The sequence below is a fragment of the Hyaena hyaena genome, unplaced genomic scaffold (genome assembly GCF_003009895.1).
Source record: "Hyaena hyaena isolate Hyena2069 unplaced genomic scaffold, ASM300989v1 scaffold_16, whole genome shotgun sequence".
NCBI lineage: Eukaryota > Metazoa > Chordata > Mammalia > Carnivora > Hyaenidae > Hyaena > Hyaena hyaena.
The window spans coordinates 5,293,257-5,318,732 of record NW_024080650.1 but is presented as its reverse complement, the minus strand read 5'-3'; the positions used below and the strand labels follow the sequence as shown (position 1 = coordinate 5,318,732).

Here is a 25,476-nt window from a genome sequence, read left to right as displayed (position 1 = left end):
AGGGGGCGTGGGCGGGATTCAGGGGTATGTGATTTACTGAGAAGTGCTCAGGTCGAAATAAGTCAGGCAGAGAAGGACAAATATCATATGTTTGCACGTATAGGAGGATTAGGAGGAACTTGACGAAGGACCAAGGGGGAGAAGAAGGGGGGAAATGGTAGGGGAAAGGGAGAGAGGCAAACCATGAGAGACTCTTGAATGCTGACAAAAACTGAGGACTGATGGATGTGGGGGGAAGGGGGGATGGGCATAGAGGAGGACACTTATGGGGATGAGCACTGAGTGTTATGTGGAAACTAATTTGACAATAAACATTTTTTAAAAAAAAAAAAAAAAAAAAAGAGAAGTGCTCAGGTGGAAGAAGTGCATTCAGCGGACAAAGAAGAGGGAGGAGCCGAGGGGTGGTGTGGTCTCAGCTGGAGCCTGGCTTCTGCCTGTCTGCTCGGGCACTCCGGCACTCCGGAGTATTACAGAATGCATCTCACCTTGATGCAAGAAGGTCAGCCTTTTGGATCTTGACTTGAGAAAGTCAGTGAGGGGAGGCATAACCTCCTAGAGAGGGGTCTTCCCTTCAGCTGAGAGCAATTTCCAAGAGAAGGGGAAGCTATATGATGTTAACTGCTAATGGCCAACACTCACCACAGCTAGACATGGGTGCATCAGATGGTAAGGGAAACCTAGATGGGCACCAACAGGATCCACTTCAAGGACCTCAACATTTCTACTACTTTTTAGGGTTGTTATGATGAAACAAAAGAATCATACAAAGTATGATTCTTAACACAGTTTCTGAAAGTGTGCATATAGAGGCTTAAGAAATGATCATAGAGGTTCTACAGCACTCTCTCTAAGGGGCACTAGTCACACTGTAGGCTTGGATTTATCACAAGTGCTCCAGTATAAAGTGCTTTGAGGAGGGGGAAAGTCCCTTGATATGATTTACCCAAAGGTACTACAAGGGTTAGTGGTAGCATACATTACTACATAATAATTTTTTAATGTTCATTTATTTTGGGAGAGAGAAAGTGCACGTTTGAGCAAGGGAGGGGCGGAGACAGAGGGAGCAAGAATCCTAAGCAAGCACTGTGCTGTAAGCATGGAGCCCAACACGGGGCTCGATCTCAATCCAATGCTTAGAAAACATTTAATGATTGACCTTAAACCATTCTCTATTTTACTGACATATTTCATCAATTCTAGAATATGCATCTTTAATGTATGTTAACCTCTCTGAAATTAAGAAGCTTTGTATGGAGTGTCACAATTTGTTGATGTTTTTCTTTCTTAGCAATCCATGAATAGCAGGGTGCCTTAAAATTGATGGTGTCTTAACTTCAATGAATTATCATATATTTTGACCTAAATTAAGTCAGAGTTCATATGTTTCCATCCTTTCATTTGAGCTTTCTCCTTCTAGGAACAAAAATATGTTATCATAAATATTTAGAACTGTCAAGAGATTCAGAAATAACATATGCCATGATAAACAACAGATCTGAATAGAAATGAGTTATCTAGTGGATAAACACTGAAATCAGAAGAATAATTTATGTTCTTAAATGCTAAGGTCGTTAAGCAATTGAAACATGCTCACTTTTTTTTTTTTTATAATATGCCTATTCTCCTGACATTCGATTCCTTTCAAGAAAGAGGCCAGAAAAGAATCAGGTACATTTATCTAATGGTTTCCCTCAGGCCCAAACGGACTCATTATGGTTGTGTAATAACTTTTATATTAAGAATTTATAATCTTTAGGAATTGCTGCATTTTTGGTGCTCGATTATATCTCACTTCCTTAAAATGGTATAGAGAACTTCAGTTACAGCAAGTTTACCAACAAGGTTTGCGATGTTCCAACCTATGATTTAAAAAACAATTGCACTGGAAGTACCTTTTTTGGTTTTTATTGTCTGTGGATGAAAGGCTATTCTTTGAATATGCTCTTAAGCATAGACGTAATGTCCATTCACATAAAGAAATAAGCCACCCAGAGATAACACTGCTAATACACTGGCACATACCCACTGCCTTTTGTCTACACATTTATGTATTCCAAATAACACTGGAGTCGTGCTGTATTTACAGTGCTGAATCTTGTTTTATGTGTTAACATCAAATTGTTTCCCAAGGAATTAAATCTTTAAGAACATGTTTTAATACATTCTTCAAGTAATTTTTCTATGCATATTTTACATATTATTTCGGGATAATATGAACACACACATAAAATTACTCAAATCATAAATCCATAGCCTTACACATTTTCACAGAGGGAACATGCTTCAGGAACCACCACTGAGATCAAACTCAGAATGTTGTCAGCGCCCTGGAGATCCTCTTTTCAGTTTTTGCATCCCCTCTCCCCTCCTAAGGATAATCCAAATCCGTGTTTCTAACAGACAAATTAGTTTTGTCTGTTTTTAGCCTTATGTACCGGGAATTATAAAGACTGTGTTCTTTTGTGTCTGGCCTCTTTTCCTCCACATTATTTATGCATGTGAATTTTATCCATGTTATGTACGATCATAGTTTATTTATCCCTATAGCTGTACCCCATTTTACTCTGTGAGTGTACCATCATTTATTTACCTATACTACTGTCTATGGACATTTTGAGTGTTTCCAGTTTTTGGCTCTTACCCATAGAGATTGTTGTGGTGAACATGTGTTTGCCTTTCTTCTGTGTATTGGGCCAAATACTCTACACATTTCCAAAATTCTGCTACATGCTGCTCATTGTGTGTGGCCTGTGCCAATTTTAGTCCCACTAGTTTAAGGACCTAACCAAATATAAATTATTTCCCAACTGTATCATAGTTCTTAAACACTCAGTGATCTGTAGTCACAAATGGTTCACATTCTACATTTCTAAAATATGGCTTATGATCGGCACTTTGGGAAGGCATGGATTCCTGTTCATTGGGTCATATCTACAGTATGAAACTATCATTTGATTCTAAATAGTTATCTTGTGGGGCGCCTGGGTGGCTCAGTTGGTTGGGCATCCAACTTTGGCTCAGGTCATGATCTCACGGTTCGTGGGTTCAAGCCCCACGTCGGGCTCTGTGCTGACAGTTCAGAGCCTGAAGCCTACTTTGGATTCTGTGTCTCCCTCTCTCTCTGCCCCTTCCCCACTCATGCTCTGTCTTGTTCTATCTCTCAACAATAAATAAATGTAAAAAATAAGAAAAAACTATAATAGTTATCTTGTGAAAATATATTAGTTTTATACCAATAGAGTCCTATCTGCCAAATACAGTTACTTCTCTGTGATGACGTGATTACATCATGTAATGTGGCTTTAGTTAGGACTGCATATCTGTAGATGTTTTTAGAGAAGAGATATGTTATTTTTCAGAGATGAAGGGAAATCTCCTCTCTCTAAATACCTATACTGTATAATATTCAGCTACCTAGTTCCATGGGTGAAAAGGGTGACATTTACCTGTTAAGACACTCTGAATAAGATCTTCTGTTTTGGCAGGTGCCTTCACAGAACCTGAAATAAAGAAACAAAAGAAATAGCCCCTTTAACTTTAACTTTTAAATTGTATTCTTGCCGTATAATAACTAAGTTTGGCTCTTGAGTGTAAGTCTCTTTATGGATAAATAACAAATTGTAGGAGAAAATCATTCACAAAACAACCCTCACAGCATTCTAAGCAATGTCTTCATTGTTACTTTCAGGCAAACCTAATTAAATATGAATCTATATACTTCATATACAGGCTGAAAGGACATCTCTCCACTTTGAAGCAAAACTCCTGTCAACAAATTCTGTTTTAGTAATGCTATTGCCACCTTTTGGCTAAATCAAGAATCGCAAGGTTTTTGTTTTGTTTTGTTTTGTTTTGTTTTGTTTTGTTTTGTTTTTAGAAAAACAGGCGCTGGGGCGCCTGGGTGGCTTAGTGGGTTAAACATCCAACTCTTTATCTCAGTTCAGGTCTTGATCTCAGGGTTGTGAGCTCAAGCCTCACACTGGGTTCCACATTGGGCGTGCAGGCATGGAGCCTACTTAAAAAAAAAATCTAATGCTGACCATCAGGCAATAATAATTGTGATAGACAATAGGGTGCCTGGGTGGCTCAGTCAATTGAGCATCTGACTTGGCTCAAGTCATGATCTCTTGGTTTATGAGTTCGGGGCCCACGTTGGGCTCTGTGCTGACAGCTCAGAGCCCAGAGCCTGCTTTGGATTCTGTGTCTCCTCTTTCTGTTCCTCCCCTGTTCATTCTCTGTGTCTCTGTCTCTCTGTCTGTCTCTCAAGAATAAAAATAAACATTAAAGAATTGTGACAGGCAAAATCCACTCATTGGTGGATACCAGAATTATTGGACAAAAGTTTAAGGAGAAAAAGAGTATTTGCATAGTCTTGAAGTATCTCCCCCAAGATGACTATTATCTCTGAAGGAGAAATCATAAATTTCAGTTTAGAAACCAGGCAGACTCCACCTTGTCCACATGATCCAACATCACCGATGATGAGAAATACTAACATCAGGCTTCCCTGATATCATGCACTGAGAAAGACACAACATTGTTTCTGTGATATTCCTGCCAAAATTGCAAAACTTCACTCTAGTCATGAGAAAACATCAGACAAACCCAAACAGGGATATTCCACAAAATAACTGACCAGTACTCTTCAAAAGTATCAAGGTCATAAAAGAGAGAATAGATTGAGGGACTGTCATAGATTCAAGGAGCCTAAAGAGACATGACAGTTAAATACAATGTGGGATCCTGAGTTGGAACCTGGAGCGATAAAAAGACATCAGTAGGAAGCAAGTGAAGTTCAAATCAGGTCTGTAGTTCAGTTCCAAGTACCGTGCCTACGTTAATATCCTGGTCTGCTAACTGTACCATGATTCTGACAGATGTTAACACTAGGGAAGAGGAGACCATTTTTGCAAGGTATTCTGTTCCATTTTAAAAACAATTCTGTAAGTCAAATTATTTCAAAATATCAATTAAGAAAATCAAATATTAAAATGCCAAAGTTTCTTTTACTCTCCAAAGCATAAGACTTTATTTATTCACAGATTTCAATGACCTATTTGTATTCCAGAAGTGCTCAAAATGTTTGTATTTGGATATATAAAAATCTTCATTTGAAAATATCACTCTTTATGATCAAACCTTCTTGAGCGTTTTTGATTTCAACAACTTTCTTAAAAGTAGAGGCCGCAGGTCATGCACATTTGATACAAATTCAACAGGGTTTGTTCTTTTTAAAATCTGATTCTCCCCCATGAGAAATACTCTCCCATCCCAAATAAAAGATTTGGATTTCATCACTACCATGCTGTAGTAGAACAAGAAAGGAAGGAGACAGGAAGCCATACCTTCATAAAAGGAAACTCTTCTCCTTTTTATTTAATATTAGCCCATTCAATAACAAGTTATTAAGTACATGCTATTCCTCAGGTCTGTGCAAAAGAAGCATCAAATTGAAGCCTATCCTGGGAAGCCTACCACCTATTGGGTAAAGAGGACATACATATGAGAGAGAATTGCCTCTTGTAGTCTTAGATCAAAGGTCAAAGTTAGCTGCACAGAAATCAAAGGATTTTTCTAAGAAGTGAGACATGAGTGGACCTCTGAAAGCAGAGTTACTGAAAGCAGGAACTGGGATCACAGGGAACTATATCCTCCTGACTTCCACTCTTCACTAGCTATGTGGCCTTCAGGAAGTACTCCTTCATCTCAAAGCCAATTTCTTCATCTGCCCAATGGCGACAATGACAGAATCTACTGTTATAGCCCTAGTATAAGGGTGAAATGAATCCATCCATTTGAAGAGCTGAACAGAGTGCTCAGCACATGGTTGACACCCAAGGTCATTGAAAAATAAGTTGGAGGAAGAAGGAAAGGAATACTTGGCAGAGACTTAATTAGTGAGGTAGAACTAAGAAGATGCTTGTAAAGCTTAGCTGTTTATAACATGCATGAAGAACTCTTCACAAACCCTGCCAGCACGTGAATTATAAATAAAGACATGGAAGTCTGGGTGATGTTTTGTTGTAGCTTTGGAAGTTATAATCAGAGCCAGATGAACACTCACGAATCTCTCTTGGCATTCATTCATTCATTCATTCATTCAATCAATCAATCATTCAATACACATATCCTCCTAAGTCCGTGTATCTTTGCTCATTTGATGCTCTCGGGAGCCAAATCATGCTATCTCCTTGAGGGGCATAAATAAACTGGAGGCTCTCTTTTCAGAGTGTTTACCTGGAGCTGGTTGGCTGTGGGGAGCCTGGGACGGTGGTTTGGGCGCCAGCGATGTAGTGTGATTTACTCCATTTTCTGCTGGAGTTGTCCTGGCTTCACTTGGAGCTTCTGATGGTGTTTCCCCAGGATCAGCCTATAATCATAAACATACTTTCACTTTTCACATTTTTTTTGTGTTCTTTTATGACCTTCCTAAACCAACAAGGCTACATTTGATAGCATTTTTACAATTCATTTGGAATCTGAAATACCCAATTGAAACTATCTAGAAAGCAAAGTAAAAATAGCGTAGTGTTGAACTGTGACTGTGGTAAGCTAATTGTATTAAAAAGCCCCAATTTGTACACCTTCCAATGTCTACACCTTTTTGTAGTGCCCTCCCACACTGACTCTGGGCATGATCATGTGATTTGCATTGGCCTAATAAGCGAGTAGCAAATTTGATGCAAGTAGATTGAAAAGGCACTTGCAATTTTTTTCTGTCTTTCTCAGACCCCTGCTACAGCGGTGAAGGATGAGGCACCATGTGGAGGAGAGCTGAGTCATCTAGGTAAGGATCTCCTAGACCAGCCAGCCCCAGCTGACCATGAGCACATGACTTCGAGTCCAGCTAAGATGAGTTGAGCCTGGTCCAAAGCAGCAAAACTTCCCCATTGACCAACTGACTCATGAAAAGTAGTAAGTAGCTGTTGATGTTGCAAGACATAATATTTGGGAGTTGCTTGTTATGCAGTAGTAGCTAATTGGTACAGTGGTTACAAGCATAGAATTTGGAGTCAAACTTATCTGGGTTCAAATTCTGACCCTGCCACTTATTAGCAGTGTAAGTCTCTGCCTCAATTTTCTCATCTTTAGAGATGAAGATACACATACTGGGTGTCCTAATATTATCTACACTGTAAGGTTGTTTAAAGGATCTAATAAGTTAATTAAATTGTTTAAAATGTTTATTTAGTTTTGAGAGAGAGGGAGAGAGAGAGAGAGAGAGTGAGAGAGCGCATTAGTTGGGGAGGGGCAGAGACAGAGGGAGATAGAATCCAAAGCAAGCTCCAGGCTCTGAGGTGTCAGCGCAGAGCCCAACATGGGGCTCAAACCCATGAACAGTGAGATCATGACCTGAGCCGAAGTCAAGACGCTCAACCAACTGATCCACCCAGGTGCCCTTCAAATAAGTTAATATTTACAAAATGCTTAGAATAGTTCCTGGCAAAGAGCAAATAGATGTGTGTAAAATAAATAAACCTTTTAAGCTTGTGCAATATTAGTGGTGAATAATCATAATAAATGCACTGGAATTTATTCAATCTCCACTCCATTCCCTCTGGCAGCTAGTCCACTGTGTCCTATGTGGAACAGATATTTAATAAATGTTTGTTGAATAAGTGATAAGTGTTGTTCCTTATAAAATACTTGCCTCAGTGGCCATCACATACCACTGCAATGAGTCTTTTCAATTCTTAATTGCTCATCAACTCTTTTCTTAGAACTGCCTTCCATGTTCATGGCAGACATTACTGACAATGGCTAGCCTGATGTTCTACTTTGTAGTACAAAAATATATTAGGAAATAGCCAGAAGTCATTCAGAGCCCAACATTGTGATATTTTGTCATGTAATTACAAAAAGGTCATATGAAAACATTTTTGTAAAATGTAAGATGAGAATGACTGTCACAAGTGGCTTTTATGCTGTCCCCCAAAGTATCATTAAAACATGAGTTCCAAAACTGCTTTAAATGAAAGCAGAATTTATTTTAATTCAGCATATCATTGCTACATATCTCTCATGACCTGCTCAGGGCTAGTATTATTGAAATGGAATAGATAAACCCTGGGACTAGTGGCTGGAAGTGAAGGGGGAAGGTAGGAGCCTAACAGAGAAGCTTAGCCAGCCTACAGAACTCACCATAATATAACTCTGCCTATTGAAAAATGGCTACTTTGGATGGGTAAATCATGGTTTGGCTGCATTATTAAGTTACATCCATCAGGAAAATTATCCCTAGCATCACTATGCCAAAGAGAAGGATTATATATTATTTCTTCACTAAGAAATAGCAAACTGGGGGAGTCTGGCTGGCTCCATCAGAGGACTGTGTGACTCATGATCTCAAGGTTGTGAGTTCGAGCCCCATGTTGGGTGCAGAAATTACTTAAATAAACAAAACGTAGAAAACATTGCAAACTGGAAGCGTAGGGTCTGAACAGAGCACATGGAAAAGTTGGGCTCACACAATGTTGCCAAATATTTTCATTAGGGAGCTTTCATGTTAATAAAACGAATTTCTTGCTTTTCTTGGAAAATCCAGTTGGCAACACTGGGCCTGCATTTCCCACAATGGGCTAGAACCGAGTGATTTCTGCCCTTCTTAGGGTAGTTTCCTCTTTACTTGTTTAGACTTTCCCTGCCTCACTTCTGCAGGTGTTTGGGTTTGTGGGACACTTTAGAAGCCTGAAATGCCATAGGTGTTTGGCCACAAAATTCATAAAGGATATGCATTTACAATGCACAAGAGGGACTGAATGAAAGGGAAGGTAGGAACATCAACAAAGTTCTCTCCTGGGCTCGTCCTCTGGCTTGAATAAGGTATGGGAAAGCTCACCAGCCTCCCAGTCACAGGGGGTGCCCATGGTCATCAAACTCAACTGCCTGGAAAGGTACTCCTTTCTATGGGCATCTGACCTTCCTCATCTATAGCCTGGTAGGTGTCTGGGACCATGGGGAAGATAAATCACATTTCCCCCAATGTGACTGGTGGCTAAAATTAGCCCTCTGGAGAAAGCTAGGGTAAAAGAAAATTCTGATAGAGGAAAGAAGGAGGTGATGGCAAGCCAGCTTCCATGAAGGCAATAAAATGTGGGCTTTTTTGGCAACTAAAGTTAATATCTTGGGAGGTATTGGGTTGGAAGTGTGTTCAGAATGAATCCAAGCCAGCTTATTTTTGCCTTGTATCAGGTTTGCAGACGTTCCATGTAGCTGTACGCCCTTGGGAAACCAAGCTCAGTCATCAACTTGAGTTAGGTTGAAGAAAAAATAAGTCTCTGCTTATCAAAGTTATGTAAGACAAAGCCCAACACCCCCAAAACTGACATAATGTATCAATTCAGAGGGTTTTTTTTTTTTAAAGCAGATAAATGTTGAGTAAACATACAGGCATACACTTTATAGCTATAATTGAGAATAAAGAGACCAGCAAGGTTTGGTGCTGGATGTTGAGGTAAACTTTGGGAAAATGTTAACTTAGTCCAAGGGTCACAGTCACCCTGGTAGATGCCTTCACAGGCAAGATGGGTTGTACTGCCTTACCTCAAGGTGGCGCCATTCACACTGTACATTAATAGACGGTTAATGGAAATGGTGGAAATGAGCAAAGTGGACCAGATTTAATGCAAAGTGGGGTCATGCCCGAGCTGGAGAGGGGGCTCTTTGAAAGGGGACAGTTGTGACTCAACTTCTGCCAATTAATGCCCATGCTTTGAGTAAAGCTGGAAAACTAACTTTTTTTTGTATGAAATTTCCTAATTTTAAATCACTGAGGCCAAACAAACTATATCTTCAGATCACATCTGGCCCCAAAGCTGGCCATCTGCTTGGAAGAGCAGAGAGTTTGCCCAGAACTCCGTGCCTGTGTCAGGGCAGGCAACACACCCACAGCAACGGTGGAGCAAGATGTGCTGGAAATGCAGTGGGCCAGATGTCCTGCAGCCACCACATCCTTCCTCCTCACCCCAGTAGTGGGACAAAGGTGGAGAGAAAAGGGTGGGTGAGGAAGAATAAAAGCTGGACTAAGGAATTTGGGAGCTCCTCAATAGTTTTTGTCTGTTTGGTTGTTTGTTGCTTGACACTTGTCTGGTGTTTCTTATGATATTCTGGAAAATAATTTTATTTATTATCCTAGTGAGAATCTATAGTGGCAAATATATCAGACTGATATGTAAAGTATTTTGCTAACCAGGGACACTATGTACAAATTCTAATTGACCCTTCCCTCGTGGAGAGTGGTAACAGAAGCAGCTGTCAATCACCGAGTGCTTGATCGTGTTTGACACACTAGCCTTGTTGTGGCCAGTGTAGGCTGTCCTTTTGACTCCACTATAAAGCAAAGAAATCCAAGGTGTTATCAAAGGTCTTTACTAAAGACTTTATTAAAAGTCATGGAACTTGCTAGAGGCCACAGTTAACAGTGGGATTGGTGTCTGAATATGTGTTAGAGTCTAAAGGCTGAATTTCTCTACAGCTCTCCTTCACTCTGTATTCTACACTAACAGCAACTTTTATGGATTCATTGCAGTAATTTCATTTGCTTCTGAAATACAGAGATGTATAAAGTATACTTTTTCAGTTTAATGGAGAGATTCCTGAGATCCAATGAAATAAGTTTCAAAGAAAGAAGGTTCAGAGATGATAGTATTTTAGTTGCACAAGATTTTGGTTAGTTGGGTGGAGACAATTGAGCAGCATGAACTACAGCAGAAGTGGGTGCCTGCCCTCTAGAGGCCAAATGGGAGCTTTACAATTTTTCCTTCAAAACATGGAATAAAGGACTTGCTAAAGCCAAGATTTTATTTAAAAAATGATATCCTTTCTGTATCCAAAATGAAAAGAAGCAACTTTAAAATATTAGTGAAAGGATAATTTGAAAGTCCAGTGTTACAAGTTTTGGAGGAGATTCCATTTGGTATGCTGGTTGAAAAATTTTCCATCTAGAGCATTGCAAATTTGGATCTGACAAGCAGTAGAAAACTAGAATTTGGGGGATTTATTTGAGTGGCTGGTATAGTAAGTAAAGGGTCTTCCAAATACAAAATATTTACTGTACTATTGGAGATGTTGGGCCATGCCATACTGCCTGCGTCACCTAAAATGTATAGTCCCTTCCATGTAGTGGTTAGAATGTAGTGGTTGATTCTGATACCAGATGAATAAAGGGCAGGGTCATCAGTTTTCACAGAATATTAAGGGCAAGGCTTATAATGTCATCATGTGGAAATCCAGTCCATTCAGGACCGATGAGGGCAATGAGGATGGTTTTGTCTGAACTAGTTTTTTTCCTCAAGAAGAACTTTGGTAAATAACATGTACAATTGGTACCTTGAATTTATACTACCTGAATGAAATTAAATAATGTATTTACTGCACATTTCTAAGGAATCAAAAACATTTCTAAAAACCATATCCTGATGTATGCATTTTGAAGTCTTTCAGGATGAGTATACTAATATTTGCAAACTACTGCAAAATGCATCAAAAAATAAGATAGGATAATGGATGGATAGAAGAGTGGCTGGATAGATAAGATATAGATGTGATAAAGCAAATGCATCAAAATTTAAATTGTGGAATCCAGGTGATTGATATGCTCATTATACAACCCTTTCAATATTTGGGTATGTTTGAAAATTTTTATAATAAATGATGGCAAAACTATACTTTGAAAAACCTACCAGAGTGAGTTAGAAACAGAAGACAACTTTACCAAGCTGAATAAACTCAAGTGTTAACTACTTTTTATCATATCTGTGATCATAGGAAAAATCATCAGCATTCCCATGGTATCTTTCTTGAGACATTTATGACAGCTGCAAGCTTACATGTATATGCATGAAGTTTAACTGTTAACCTCTCCTTCTCGATTATATAAGGCCTATGAGAGCATCTGATTTTTCTCATCATTATATGTATATAGTATATAATGCTCAGCATGGTGACTGACAAAGTTGTGTTCAAAAAAGATTTTTATTGAATGAATAAATGAAGAAATCCACATTTTGTTTCTGGTTATGCAGAATCAATAGACATACTATCAATGACAAGGTCCTGAAACTAAAGAACCACCTAACTGTTATGCTAACATAAGGAAACAATTTTTTGAATGAATGAATCACTGAGTGAATGAAGATACTGCTTTCTTGTGTCTGTAGAGAATTTGCATTCAATTCATAATTATAGCAGAAAGATTTATTCAGAAAGATTAAAGGGAGATACTATTTTATATATGTTACATATATTACTGTTTCTGCCAACTTTAATTTATTAGAAATATTTGATGTAGTCTCCAAAGAAATCAGAAGAAATCAGCTCTTTATAGGTGGGCATAAATCATGGACTTTTTTAAAAACGTATGTAGACCAACCATCCTTAACATTCATCTTGTGGGAATGTCTTTCAAATTAACTAAGCCAAATCATGTGGCAAAGACTAAGGCCAATTTCTCACAGAACAGATTCTGGACAATTCCCCAAGAAGAGAGTTTCTCCTGGAGCCCTACTTGGGTTTCTGTGATTAAACTGACATTTTAGAGTGGCTAGTATAATGGCTTTTTAATTCTATGTGGGGAGAGTCTCTTGTAAGACAGATAATAGAGTTCCAAAGCATTGGTTCTCAGTGAGTGGTTCCTTCATCATCAGCATCAGCATCAGGACAAATCATTAGAAATGCAAATTCAGGGACACCTGGGTGGCTCAGTCCCTTAAGTGTCAACTTTGGCTCAGGTTATGATCTCAAGTTTATGAGTATGAGCCCACATAAGGCTCTCTGCTGTTAGCACAGAGCCCACGTCGGATCCTCTGTTTCTCTGTCCCTCCTTTGGTGGGTCTCTCGCTCTCTAAAAATAAATCAACTAAAAAAGAAAAAAAGAAATGCAAATTTGCCCCAGACCTACTCCCTCAGAAACTCTCAGGGTGAGGCCCAGCAATTTGTGCTGTAAGAAATGGGGTACCTGAGAGGCTCAGTTGGTTAAGCCTTTGACTTTGGCTCTGGTCATGATCTTGTGGTATGTGAGTTTGAGTACATGTGGGGCTCTGCACTGACAGCTCAGAGCCTGGAGCCTGCCTGAGATTCTGTGTCTCCCTCTCTCTCTACCCCTCCCCCACTCATACTCTGTCTCTTTGACTCTCTCTCTCTCAAAAATAAATAGCCATTAAAAAAATTAAAGAAAAAAAAAAAAGAAGTGATCTAGGTGATTCTGATAGATGCTTAAGTCTGAGGGCCTTGCTACTCAAAATATGGTCCAAAGGTCAGTAGCATCAGCATTACCTGGAAGCTTGTTAAAAATGCAGAATTTGTGTCCTGCTTCAGGCCAATTAAATCTAAATCTGCTTTGTACCTAGATCCTCAGGTGATCTGTATGCACATTAAAATTGGAGAAGCCTTGCTCCAGAGAGTGAAAAGACTTTGTCATGGAGAGTCACACTTTCATAGTCCCTACAGTATGGGGCATGGCATGGACTCCAATATTCAAATTTCTGGATGTATTGCTGTTTTAAGCAGATGAACCCAAAGCTCCTTATTGAAATCCATCAACATTTAAAAAACTGTTAATGGAGTACATTTGTAAAAGCAGTGAAATTGAATCAGTCATTGAGTAATTTCAACTCAAATGCATAATTAGTCTTCTCTGGAGAATTCATAAAAAAACTCTGTTCCTCTATTTTGTGATTACTATTATGCAAGTCAATCTACCCTTATAAGCAATGGTTCCCTCTTTTAAAGATAGGGATTGCCTGCTATGTATTAGGGCTCAATTTTATCCAAGGGACCCAAAAAATGCCTTGTAAACTCCAAACCTCACAGAAATGACAGGGATCATGTCATTATCTAAAAGTTATCTCCAAAAAGGCAAACTTCTCTTCCTACGTTATTGGATGCTTTAAGTTCAGGTATTGTGAGCAACTATTGTTTCTATAAATTGGTAATTTTCTAAATTATTATTTGTGGAGTAAGATTTTCCTTTAAAGAGAATCCAAAAATATCCAGTAAACCTCATATATGATTTTAGCACCAAGTTCTTGAACCACGGATGAGCTACCATGCTTCTGTCTTAGAAATATTAAAAGACACCTCAGACTTTCTTGAACCTTATGCAAATACTACCTTGAAATTTTTACCATTGGGTTTTGCTATTGTTATCTTACTGGCAAAATTCACACCAGACCATCTAATCTTTTTCTTGTCAAATAATCAAATCTCATCGAGGATGCCTAGAGTGTCATACACTGAAGAAGGAAATAAATTATTTTTGCTATATTTCATCTCAATTATAAGAACACATGGAGTCTGACAACTGAAAAAGTAGGCCTCATGGAATAAGTGAAATTTTGGTAATCCTAAACAACTCTCCCTTTCAACATCAAAATGATATGAAGACCACTCACCCACCTTCACTTGGATAATACACACATGACAGAGGGAACTCTTTAGAACAAAAATTTTGGCCTTGAGGGTTGAATAAGCTTTGGAGCATCAGGTACTCTATCTTAGATCATAACTTTCTCTAAGGATGGAAATGAACACTTGGTGAATGAATAAAGTAGCCTTTATAACTTAGAAGATTTGAGTTGGGAGTAAATTAATTTTGGCCAGAAGTCAATGTACAAACTAATCAAATAGAATCTACACATATAAACCTAACTTACTGAAGAACAATAATATCGAGTGATTTAAATGAGGGAGGGGAGAATCTTGACATTTGATTCAACAAATATTCAACTCAAAGGATATTACTATTTAAGGTAAAGGTGTTCTATTCTGTGCTCAGTTAGCCAAGCAACATGCGATAGAGGACAGAATGATGAAGAAGGGCTAGTTCTTGTTAAAGGTTGCTAGAATATTGCAGTTTTGTCATTGAGGTAGTACAATGGGGTGTAGTATAGACCCTTACTACTCAAAGTATGCTACATGGAACAGCATTATCGCCTCACCTGGGGCTTGTGAGAGATGCTGAGCCTCTCTCCACCCCAGACCTGCTGAATCAGGATCAGCATTTTATCATAATGCCCCCTGGTCTGCACATTAGACTTCTAGAAATGCTGGTAGAGAACATGACTTCTGTAGCTAGATTGCTTGGATTTCAACACTAACTCTGCTCCTTACTGGTTGTGTGATACTGGCTGAGGAACTGAATTTCCCGGTACCTCAGTTTCCCCATCTGTTAAATGGGAAGAATAATAGTAACTAAGACATATGGATATTTTAAGACTAAAGTGTGTTAATACAACAAAGGGCTCGGAATGGTGCTAGGTATATAGTAAGCACTCAGTAAAATGTTTCTGCATTCCCCAACATGCTAAAATAAGATATATCCAAATATCATATTTGGACATTAATGATGCCACATAATGTCTTGTAATCAATACATTGGATATTTATTTCTTTCTCTTTACAGGTATATTTTAAAAATAGGAAAGAAGGAGTATTACTGATGTTTCATTAGGCATTTCCATAACCACATTAAAACACTATGGTTGTGAAACCATTTTTAAAAATTAATAGTTTTTTAAAAGAAAAATATAAATACATAAAAATGTACTAGAAAGATATACACCAAAAATGTTAACAGTATCTGCAAGATTACTGAGGGCCTTGTGTGTATGTATGTGATCTCTTATTTAAAAAAAATTATATACCTTTTTAAAATAAAGAAATAGCTATGAATATTATAAAGCCTTTGTTATAATTAAGATGAGTCAACTTTCCACAAATTTATTTAACCCAGCATCCTGAAAGACAACTGTTTTTACAAAAGAAATAAATCCAGCTATGCAAATCTCTGTTATTACACAAATATATGTTGGATATCTATCTATCTATCTATCTATCTATCTATCTATCTATCTACCTACCTACCTACCTACCTATCATCTATCTATCTTTTCACATGATCTGAGGCAAATGTCTAGTGTTCAAAGCATGAGGGAATTTTCAGTTTGCCTACTTATTTGGTTTCCAAATTACTCTATGAAGATAATTTATTAAAGTCTTACAAATCTGGGAATATTTTGCTGTCCAATGAAGCCTTTAATTTTCAAATAGAAATGACCTTTATAACTACCAAGTTAAAAGGATTATACTAAAAAAGTCTTTGCTGCTAAAATAGTGTCTCCAGTGCCTGCCATGTCCTAGATAGAATTTTCTTCTGAGAAAACCACCGCTACTTATTTTCAGTGTCCTCATTCAAACAAACTTACATTATTACAAGACAAGATAAAGGGCACACTGGTGTTCAAAGGTGTGAAATGACTTTTCCTTCCTAGCATTACATGGTAAGGGCAAATGATTTTTATTTTGAGTTTCAAAAATGAGGTCACTTAGGGTTTTGACATTTCAAAGGAAAAAATTATATTTTCTCTGTTGGACCATATGGAATCTATGGGATTCAATGCCTCTAAAGTTATTTCTAAAACTGGAAATGTCTAAATATCTTCTAAATTAACCAACATTATATATTTACTGAAAATCTTTGCTGATCACCATTGCTAGAGGAGAAACAAACGTAAAATTGACCTAAAATGCTACTTCTGTATTCTGTATTCTTTCTAAATAGATTTTTGATATGTGATATCTAGTGTAAAAATAAGGTTCGATATGATGGAAGTGTGAAAGAACCATGACATCTTGAAGGCCCAAGGTCTCCTATGCCTTAGAGTGACTTTTTTTTTTCAGTACTAGAAAAATGGTCTCTCTGGTGCACCATCACTAAAATACTCCATTAGGAGACCCTTATGTCAATTGTACTACATAAGCAGAAATTGGTAGTGTCTTGAAATGTTCTCTTCAACTGAGTGTTCACTCTTGGAGAACCTAGATAATGAATGGATAGAAATCTATGATAAAAAAAAAAAGCATTGTTTCTAAATAGTGACAATACATGCAATTTCACTTGCAAATGCTTTCTTTGAACTTCTATTTCCTAGAAAATAAAACGCATCCACTTGATTAAATAGGTTCCTCTTTTCTAATTGGAGAAGAATGTTGTCAATGGTTATTAATATCTACATAAGTTATCTTTACCTTGAGTTATTTTTTTATTTATATTTTATATTTGACATTAAGAAGCTAAAGCACTTAGAAGAGAAAAGATTTCCAGAGTTTCTGTTAGCTTTCTAAGGAGAGCCTCTATTTCCATATTAGTGTCTACATGAGCAAAATGAGAAACTCACTGATATTTTCAAAGGCCATAGGGGAAAAAAAAAGTCTACAATCTCTGAAGAGACACCAGAATTAAAGATGTACTATTGTCAAACATTCAAATTCTGGTTTCCAGACAAAAATTCAGAAAGGGCATTCATCCTTGAGTTTAAGTGTAAAGCAGCAAGCATCTGATATTGATGTATTCCCTCCTAAAGGCAGAACTCAACACGGGGTGCTTGAGTGCATAATTTATTGAGACAATGTTCTCAGGAGAAAACTGCAGGAAGATGAGGAAAGTAGGAAGATGGAAAGAAGATTAAGTTGAAATGTGGTCTCAGCTTAAGATAAAGGAGAGGGGTACCTGAGTGGCTCAGTCTGTTAAGTATCCAACTCAGCTCAGGTCATGATCTCATGGTTTGTGAATTCGAGCCTCGCATCAGACTCCATGCTGTCAGTGTGGAGTCTGCTTGGGATTCTTTCTCTGCCTCTCCCTCTCCCTCTCTCTCTCTCTCAAAATAAATGGATAAACTTAAAAAAAAAAAAAAAGAAATATGGTCTCAGCCTGGAGTCCTGCCTCAGTCTGATCCTATGGGGACTCAGGAGTGTGAATTACAATGTAGAAGTTGTCCACCCAGAAACAAAGGACCTGGGCTTTTATTCTCTTAGATCTCTCAGTCACTGGGCATGGGTCATCACCTTCCCGGAATAACCTGCCAGACATCTCCAGGAAGGTAATTCTTTTGAGCTCAGGCCAGTCTTCTGGAGAAGCCTGCGGCCATAAGCCTTATGCAGCCCACACCTGCAGCAGTGGTTGTGGCAGCCCTTGAAAAGAAGGTCTGAGTAGGACACCAGTAGCACCTGCTTGCAGCATGTGAAGACCCCTTCAGATGTGGTCCCCACATGGGCAGTGAATGCTTGGACTAGCCCCTCAAAATTCAAGCAGGGGGCCCAAGTGTTTCTCACTGTTTTGTTTTCCCCCTCTGCAGATGTTAAGCATAGATGTTAGAGGCACAAATAACTTTGGAAGCATATTCATATCTGCTGTTAGGCATAATTTTCTGGCAGTGTAACTTTTCCTATAACCTACTTATGGCATACCACAGAAAGTATTACTTATGGAACTTACTAGCCTAACTTTAAATTTCACTGTCTATTGATCCTATAGGATATGATGCCACCAGTGTAGATAAGAGCCTGGAAAATTTTACTCTTTTTTAAAAAAATGTTTATTTATTTATTTTGAGAGAGGGAGAGACCACATATATGTGCATGAGAATGGGGGAGGGACAGAGGGGCAGAGAGAGAGAGAGAGAGAGAGTGAAAGAATCCCAAGCAGGCTCCACACTCATTGCAGAGCTTGACATGGAGCTCAATCCCACGACCCTGGGATCACAACCTGAGCCGAAATCAGGAGTTGAGATGCTCAACCCACTGAGCCATCCAGGCAGTCCTGGAAAATTATACTCATATTAAATAGTTTCCTTCTTTTTATTTCCTTTCCCTTCCCTCCCTTCCTTTCCTTTCCTTCTCATGTTTAATTAGTTCAGTATCTTAAATCAAAAATTTCTAAAATTCTATACAATAAAATAAGGAAATGACCATAGATGTTCTCAAAAATGTATTTACATATGTTCACTGAAGGTCTCTTTAAATAGTGGGGCAATCCAAATGTCCCATAATTGGAGACTGGAAAAATAAATTATGGTACGGCTATGATAGAATACTATGATGAAGTCATTAAAGGTTATGTTGTAGAAGAATATTTAATGACATGGAAAATATGTACAGTATGTGAAAATAAAAGGTTAAAACATAGATTGTGAATATAATCCCATTTTATGAAAAAGAAGTAATTGAGCATAAAAAGACTAGCTATGTATACACTCCATATTTACACTGTTATATCTGGTGGCTTAAGTGTTTGAATTACAGAAGCTAATATTTTTGGGATTTTTCTTTTCTCATTTTAAGTTTAAATTTTTTCTGTGATAAACCTAGTTTTTTTGAATAAGAAAAAAGCAATTTAATAAATAATATTAACTCTAATGGAATTGTTATTAGTTATAGTTATCCAAACAATTTTCAAAATTTCTTTTTCTCATTCTGATAGTGCTCCCTCCATTTTTTCTCACCTTTTTCCATGTATTTATCCTCTGAATATTCCAGTGAAATATAAAAGAGCTCATATCCTTCGCTATTTTTAATATTGGTATCATTTCAATCATTAAATTATATTTCACTTTTTTAAAAACTAAAAGATTGTCAGTCTATATAGAGGCCTTATATTTTTAAATTTCACTTCTAACATTGCTCTACCTTTCCTTAACTGTTCTTTGCATTGTGACATCTAACTTAGAAAAACATACCAATTATTTGGAAATCTATTATAATACATAAGTATACAATGTAATAATAATAAACATTTTATGGCCCATACAATGAACCAAGTATTTGTATTAAGTACTTAATGCATTCTAAGAAGTCACAAAAGCACTTTGAAAATCCTGCAGTTTAGATTAAAGACCAAAGAAAATACTAAATGACTTGGTGATCATCTTCTTTTCTAAGTGCTTTAATCACCTTTAATCAATATGAAATCACTTAGAAACTTTCACCTGAAATGGCAAGACATGGACTGTTCAGTGCAGTCACAAAATACGATGTTGGTGTTGGCCACAGAATACCAGAAGAGAATGAAATATGAACAATTCAATCATGTAGATGTTTTGTGAGATAATGCTGAGTTCCATTAGTGTTTTTCCAATGTGCTATTTTCTTCTCCTGAGGTGTGATGTTACATAAGCAAAGCCAGCCAGTGGGTGGAAATCTTGCTTAATGTCATGCATAAGATTAAAACACTCCCTCACCTCTTTCTTTACTTCTTCTTCATCTTCCAGTGTCAAAGCAGCCAGTTGCTTAGCTCTCTGCTCCATCAGATTCACATATCGGATTGGATTTGACAAAGCTTCAATCACATCTAAATAAGGAAGAGATATTTTAGATCAAAGGTCTTAGATACAGTGATTAACCACCCACCATTCATTCATCCATCCATCCTACCTACCATCCATCCATCATTCCATCCATGCATTCATCCATGCATTCATTCATCCTCTGCTATTCACCCAACCACTGATTCATCATCCATCTTCCACTCTTCCATCTACCCATGTAACTATCCACTTGTCCATCCAACATTTTGGAATTGGACAAGACTCAAGAGTCTTTGCTGCAACCTCAGGAAGACAGAATTCAAAGGAGTTCAGCTCTGACAACCAAACTGGGCAGACTCCAACCTAGGATTTCTCAATGCTTCATATTTTTTAGTTTTTTTTTAGTTTTTTTTATTTTGAGGGGTCCATCCCTTCCAGCAATGGCCCACACACTTGTTGTAGGTCTTTCATAAATGAAGATCTTTCACCTAAAAAATCTGTTTTCCAGACTGTTGAAACAATCCAAATGTTGACAATACAAGTCTTATTTACACGTGATTCTGTCTAGCTGGAGTGAGCTATTGTTGCCATCTTTGGATGGGCATGTGCTCCAAGTTTGCCATAGTCTCCAGCACCCCCCAGTACCTTACAACCAGGATACTTAAGACTGTAAGTATTTAAATTTATGATTCCTGGTTGACATGGTCAGGAGTTAATTCCTCTAAACTTAGGATCTCACCCATGAAAAGGATCTGGCTTTTAAAACTGGCTGAAGATAAATTCATTGTACAGACCTAAATACACTGCTGTACTACCAGGTACATGGGTTAGTAAGTGCTGGACTCATAGAATAATACTACTGTAGATAAATATGCTTAGCACTTTATTGGGACTTAAGTGATATTAAATTAAAATTTATTCACAAAGGTTTGAGTAATTTAATAAACATACATACATAAATTGAAACAATTCTGAGGCCAGAATTTCCTGCCTAGTTTGGGTCCAGTTTTCCTTCCACAAGTCCACAAAAATATGATTGGCCCCATACAGAAATATCCCCTTGAGTCAGGTTTTTTACCTGCATATGTATCTGGGACATAGTCTTTCACTTCTATGTAGACAAAGACAGCTGGGAGCATCAGAGGCTGGTTTCTCTCATTCCGCAGACAGATATAGTGATAACCTGGAGGGGCGGCATTAATAGTGTGCATTGCATATTTTCTCCACAATTGTTACAACACAGGAACATTTATGTGATGGAAGCGTTTATCTTAGATGAGTTTGGATGACAAACAGGTCACTTCTTTCTCACTTTAATTTGCATGGTTTTGAGTGATATTCTTTTTTTTTTTTTTTTATCAGACATGGAAACAATGTCGATTCTGATCATTTTCCTTTCCAGTCATGTTTTTCCCCACAAAAGAGAATTTAAAACTGTATGCCATAGACTGAATTATTGGTCCAAATTTTTCTACATGATTTCTTGACTTAGGGCTTAGCCATATGCTTTGCTTTGTTAATGATGTGGTGCAAACAGAGACTTAAAATGCACTTGCAGAGTCAGATTTGACCTTCTGCATTCCAGTGGGATGCCACAAAAGTCCACACTGTGAGTAACACTGCTCCTTCAGCCGGGACTCCTGAATGAGCACACTTGGAACAGACCTAACGAGGCTGTGGCTGAGCCCAGCCAAACCCTGCCAAACCCCAGACCTGTGAGCATCAAAATAAAGCACTTGTTATAACCCATCGAGTCTTCAGAGAGTTTCGTACATCCTTCCTTAACAATCACAGAAGGCAGTGATGGCTTTCTTTACAACTCTGATAAATAGTTTCTCACCACACTATCCGTACCTGGCCGAATTGCCTGGACAGGCAAGATCCGGTGACCGATAAATTTACCTCCTTCTTCATAAACTGCTATCCTCAAACAGGCCAGAGAAGGAAGAACCACCTAGAAGGACATTAGGGATATTCATAGTTACAAGAAAGTGCAACTGCAAAGAAGGATGAGAAAGGTAATATTCTAACATGCCCTGTGCTTCCAAATTTACCTAGAAGTTTCAACTTAGCTAACTGATAAAAAGTTAAGTTGTTGCTCTATAGCTTCGATTTTCAAAAGGATTATCAGAGATACGGCCTCATCTATGTGTTATCACCTTGTCCTAATGAGGAATTTGTTCACCATTTGTAGGAATTTGTAGACCATTTACTTTTGACATGAACATTCTCAAGATGGAAATGATAAAGGCTTAAATACATGTTTAAATATAAAGTTAGTAGTCTTATCACTATTTGAGAATTGACTCTTACATTTTCAAAGCAGATTACCTTTATACTTTCAAAGCAAAAGCAAAAATACAAAAGAATGGCTTTCAGGATGGCTTTCAAAGTGAGATTGCTTTATAAATAATTCCCAAATAAGCAACAAGAAATTGGTTCTTTTTCCTCCTTCAATGTAAAACATGTGTCAAGAACATGGAGCTAACTGTACCCTTAAAAACTTGCTTTTGGTAACAAGAGTAAAGTAATATTTATTGACTATTTGCAAAGTGCCAGACATTTTAGAAATGTTTTCAGTATATTAGAAAAATACTTATTGGGGCGCCTGGGTGGCTTAGTCAGTCAAGCATCTGACTTCAGCTCAGGTCACGATCTTGTGGTTTGAGCTCAAGCCCCACGTCAGACTCTGTGCTGAGAGCTCAGAGCCTTGTGCCTCCTTCAGATTCTGTCCCCTTCTGTCTCTGCCCCTCCCCCAACTTCGCTCTGTCTCTCAAAAATAAATAAATGTTTAAAAAATTAAAAAATGAAAACAGACAGAATCCAGACAAGATAGAATAATCAGCTGCCACAGGCTAGACATTACATGAAGTTTAGTTTTCTTTCTTTTTTAACGTAATGTTAATTTATTTTTGAGAGAGAGAGAGATGCAGACAGAGTGTGAGCAGGGGAGGGGCAGAGAGAGAGGGAGACATGGAACTCGAAGCAGGCTCCATGCTCCGCGCTATCAGCTCAGAGCCTGATGCTTGAACTGATGAACTGTGAGACAATGACGTGAACGGAAGTTGGACACTTAACTGACTAAGCCTCCCAGGTGCCCCTAATTAATATCCCTTTTTAAGGAAGTATGGACTTTCTTCTCTCTGCTACCATATTATTCCCTACTTCCCACTGTACTTGATTTGAGTTATAATGAAAATCATTTATCACTTGTATTATGAGAGGATATGAGTTAATTTATGTTTTTCTGGTCTTCGAAATGAGGTGTACTAGAATTAATTGATTCACAACAAAATTCTGAAAATCCAAACAAGTGATTCAAGAGATCTTAAATAGTTTTTAAGATAGCCTCCAAAAGTCTTATTGCTTTATAAATGTGTAAATTCCCAAATTAAGCAACAAATAATTCTTCATGTAATTTTTCCCTTAGAGTGAAACACCTAGAATATGCAGTTATATCTCATATCCAGGATATGCGACCAACCTTTTTGAACACAATGGGCTCTTCTTCCCAGACAGGATTTACAGCATTTCCTTGTGATGTTTTGGTCTTAAATGCCTTCCTCCTTGTGTCCACAGGCAAACCAAACATATCCACTTCCACATAGGTCCCAACTTTCTTATCAGAAAGAAACTGACCTGAAATAATCTAGAAAACAATAAAAAAGGAACTCTTGATAAATGAGTAAGTGATATAAGAGAATACTTTAGGGAGGTACAAATGCTGGTTGGTTGAATCATAACCAAAATGAAATAGAGGCAAGTGTACAAAGATAATTTTTTGTTTGGTTAAAGAATTGGTAGAGGAACCTTGAAAATGCTGAGGTTAGAAGGAGTCAGTTAATAAGACAAAGTTGTATGGGAGGAAATAAATGAACAAATACTAAAATTTGATGAGATTATACTTTTTGTGCTTGAGATACATCTATTAAATATTGAAGATTGATCTTCAGAGCCAATGGGATATAAGAATTTTTCTAATACTTAAAAAGGTTACAAGACAAAAAAGTTCTCACTTTAGCATGACTGTAAATGAAACTAAAATATCATTTAAGAGTACAACACATAACATAGTAGAAACTCTAGCATTTAAAAAGTTTCCTTTTGTTCATAAAATTCCGCTTGAAGGAGTGGTTGTAACCCCATGCTATTTCAATCTCAGAGTTGTTATATTTTAAATAAAAAGCCACACTGGTAATAAAAACAAAAACCAAATATTGACTTAAACTATTTAGTCCAGTTTATTATCGCTCCTAACCCCAACCTGTTAGCCATCCACACAATTATGGGTATCCTTGCCTAGCTACAAAATTTATGGAAACTATAGAGTTAAAAGAGACTTTAAAATCACACATTCTGGTGTGTGAGCTTTCTGAGTTCAAGTTTGTGAGAGAGGAGAGAATTACCAAGACAATGGCAGGGCTAGAAATGGCACACAATGGTGGCTTGAGAATGGCCCTCAGTGGCTCAGTGAGGCCAGTAGCTACATTCTGATGTGGTCAGAAATTCCAAACAGGTTAGAGAGAAAATGAGGAAGAGGCCGTCTGAATTTGCCCAAGATAATTCATTTCTCCTGAATGTTCTCTTTAGCCTGAATGCATGGGACCTGCTAGCAACAATCTGTTTAATTTGAGGTTTTACATGGGAACAACTTAGCAGACATTTTATATATTTGAAACTTCCAAGTTGTGTGAGTCATACTGGACAATCAGATGCACCAAGGATTCTGTGTGCATAAGGTGTTTGATCAAAGCAAAAGTCCTTAACTAAATGAATGACACTAACTAACCCTCAGCGTTCCCACCATTAGGATAGGACAGTGGAACACCTCTTGAGTTTCCCAAATCCATTCTTGCACTATGATGTCTATGTCAGAAGGTTAAAACAAAGGCACCCCTGTACGGCATGAGCCACATCTTGGCTCTGGCTGTCATGTTAAAGACAGGATGGCCTGTCCATTCCAAGGACACTGACAACTATAACCGTGTCTCCATTCTGGACTTGGGCAGCAGTTCACATCTGTTTGGGTCTCCAATGTTTTTCCTCAATTCCCTTTCTATGTTATTATTTTATAACTACTTACATTGTCATGGTAGAATTTAAAAAAAATAAGAAAATATGCACAAAACAAGATGAATTGAAGGACAAGAACAAAATTAATAGCTTGGTCCAACTAAATCAACAATTGACAAGGGTTCTAAAAATAACATTTTGTCAGTATGTGATGCTTACAAGTTTATCTTAATCAAACTCGGCAGGAATTAAACATCCTTTGCTGAAAAGAATTTCCTAAAATAAACATAATCTCCAAGCTCTAATTCTGCCAACTCCACTCTTCAGATACATGGTGTGAAGTAATTTCAAAAGATATAATTTTGAGACACTTCATTGAAATTTT

The 25,476-nt window shown here is 37.7% G+C and overlaps 1 protein-coding gene across 1 annotated transcript in view; it reads right to left on the bottom strand.

Moving 5' to 3' along the window:
- PLCB1 (phospholipase C beta 1) overlaps positions 1-25,476 on the bottom strand; it is a 679,751-nt gene that overhangs the window by 107,324 nt on the left and 546,951 nt on the right. The window contains exons 20-25 of the mRNA XM_039224551.1: positions 23,563-23,727; positions 21,933-22,032; positions 21,157-21,261; positions 20,013-20,122; positions 6,238-6,370; positions 3,447-3,500 (exon numbers count right to left, since the gene is read on the bottom strand). Of these exons, the coding sequence (XP_039080482.1) occupies positions 3,447-3,500; positions 6,238-6,370; positions 20,013-20,122; positions 21,157-21,261; positions 21,933-22,032; positions 23,563-23,727 (667 nt within the window). The remainder of the gene's footprint in view (positions 1-3,446; positions 3,501-6,237; positions 6,371-20,012; positions 20,123-21,156; positions 21,262-21,932; positions 22,033-23,562; positions 23,728-25,476) is intronic.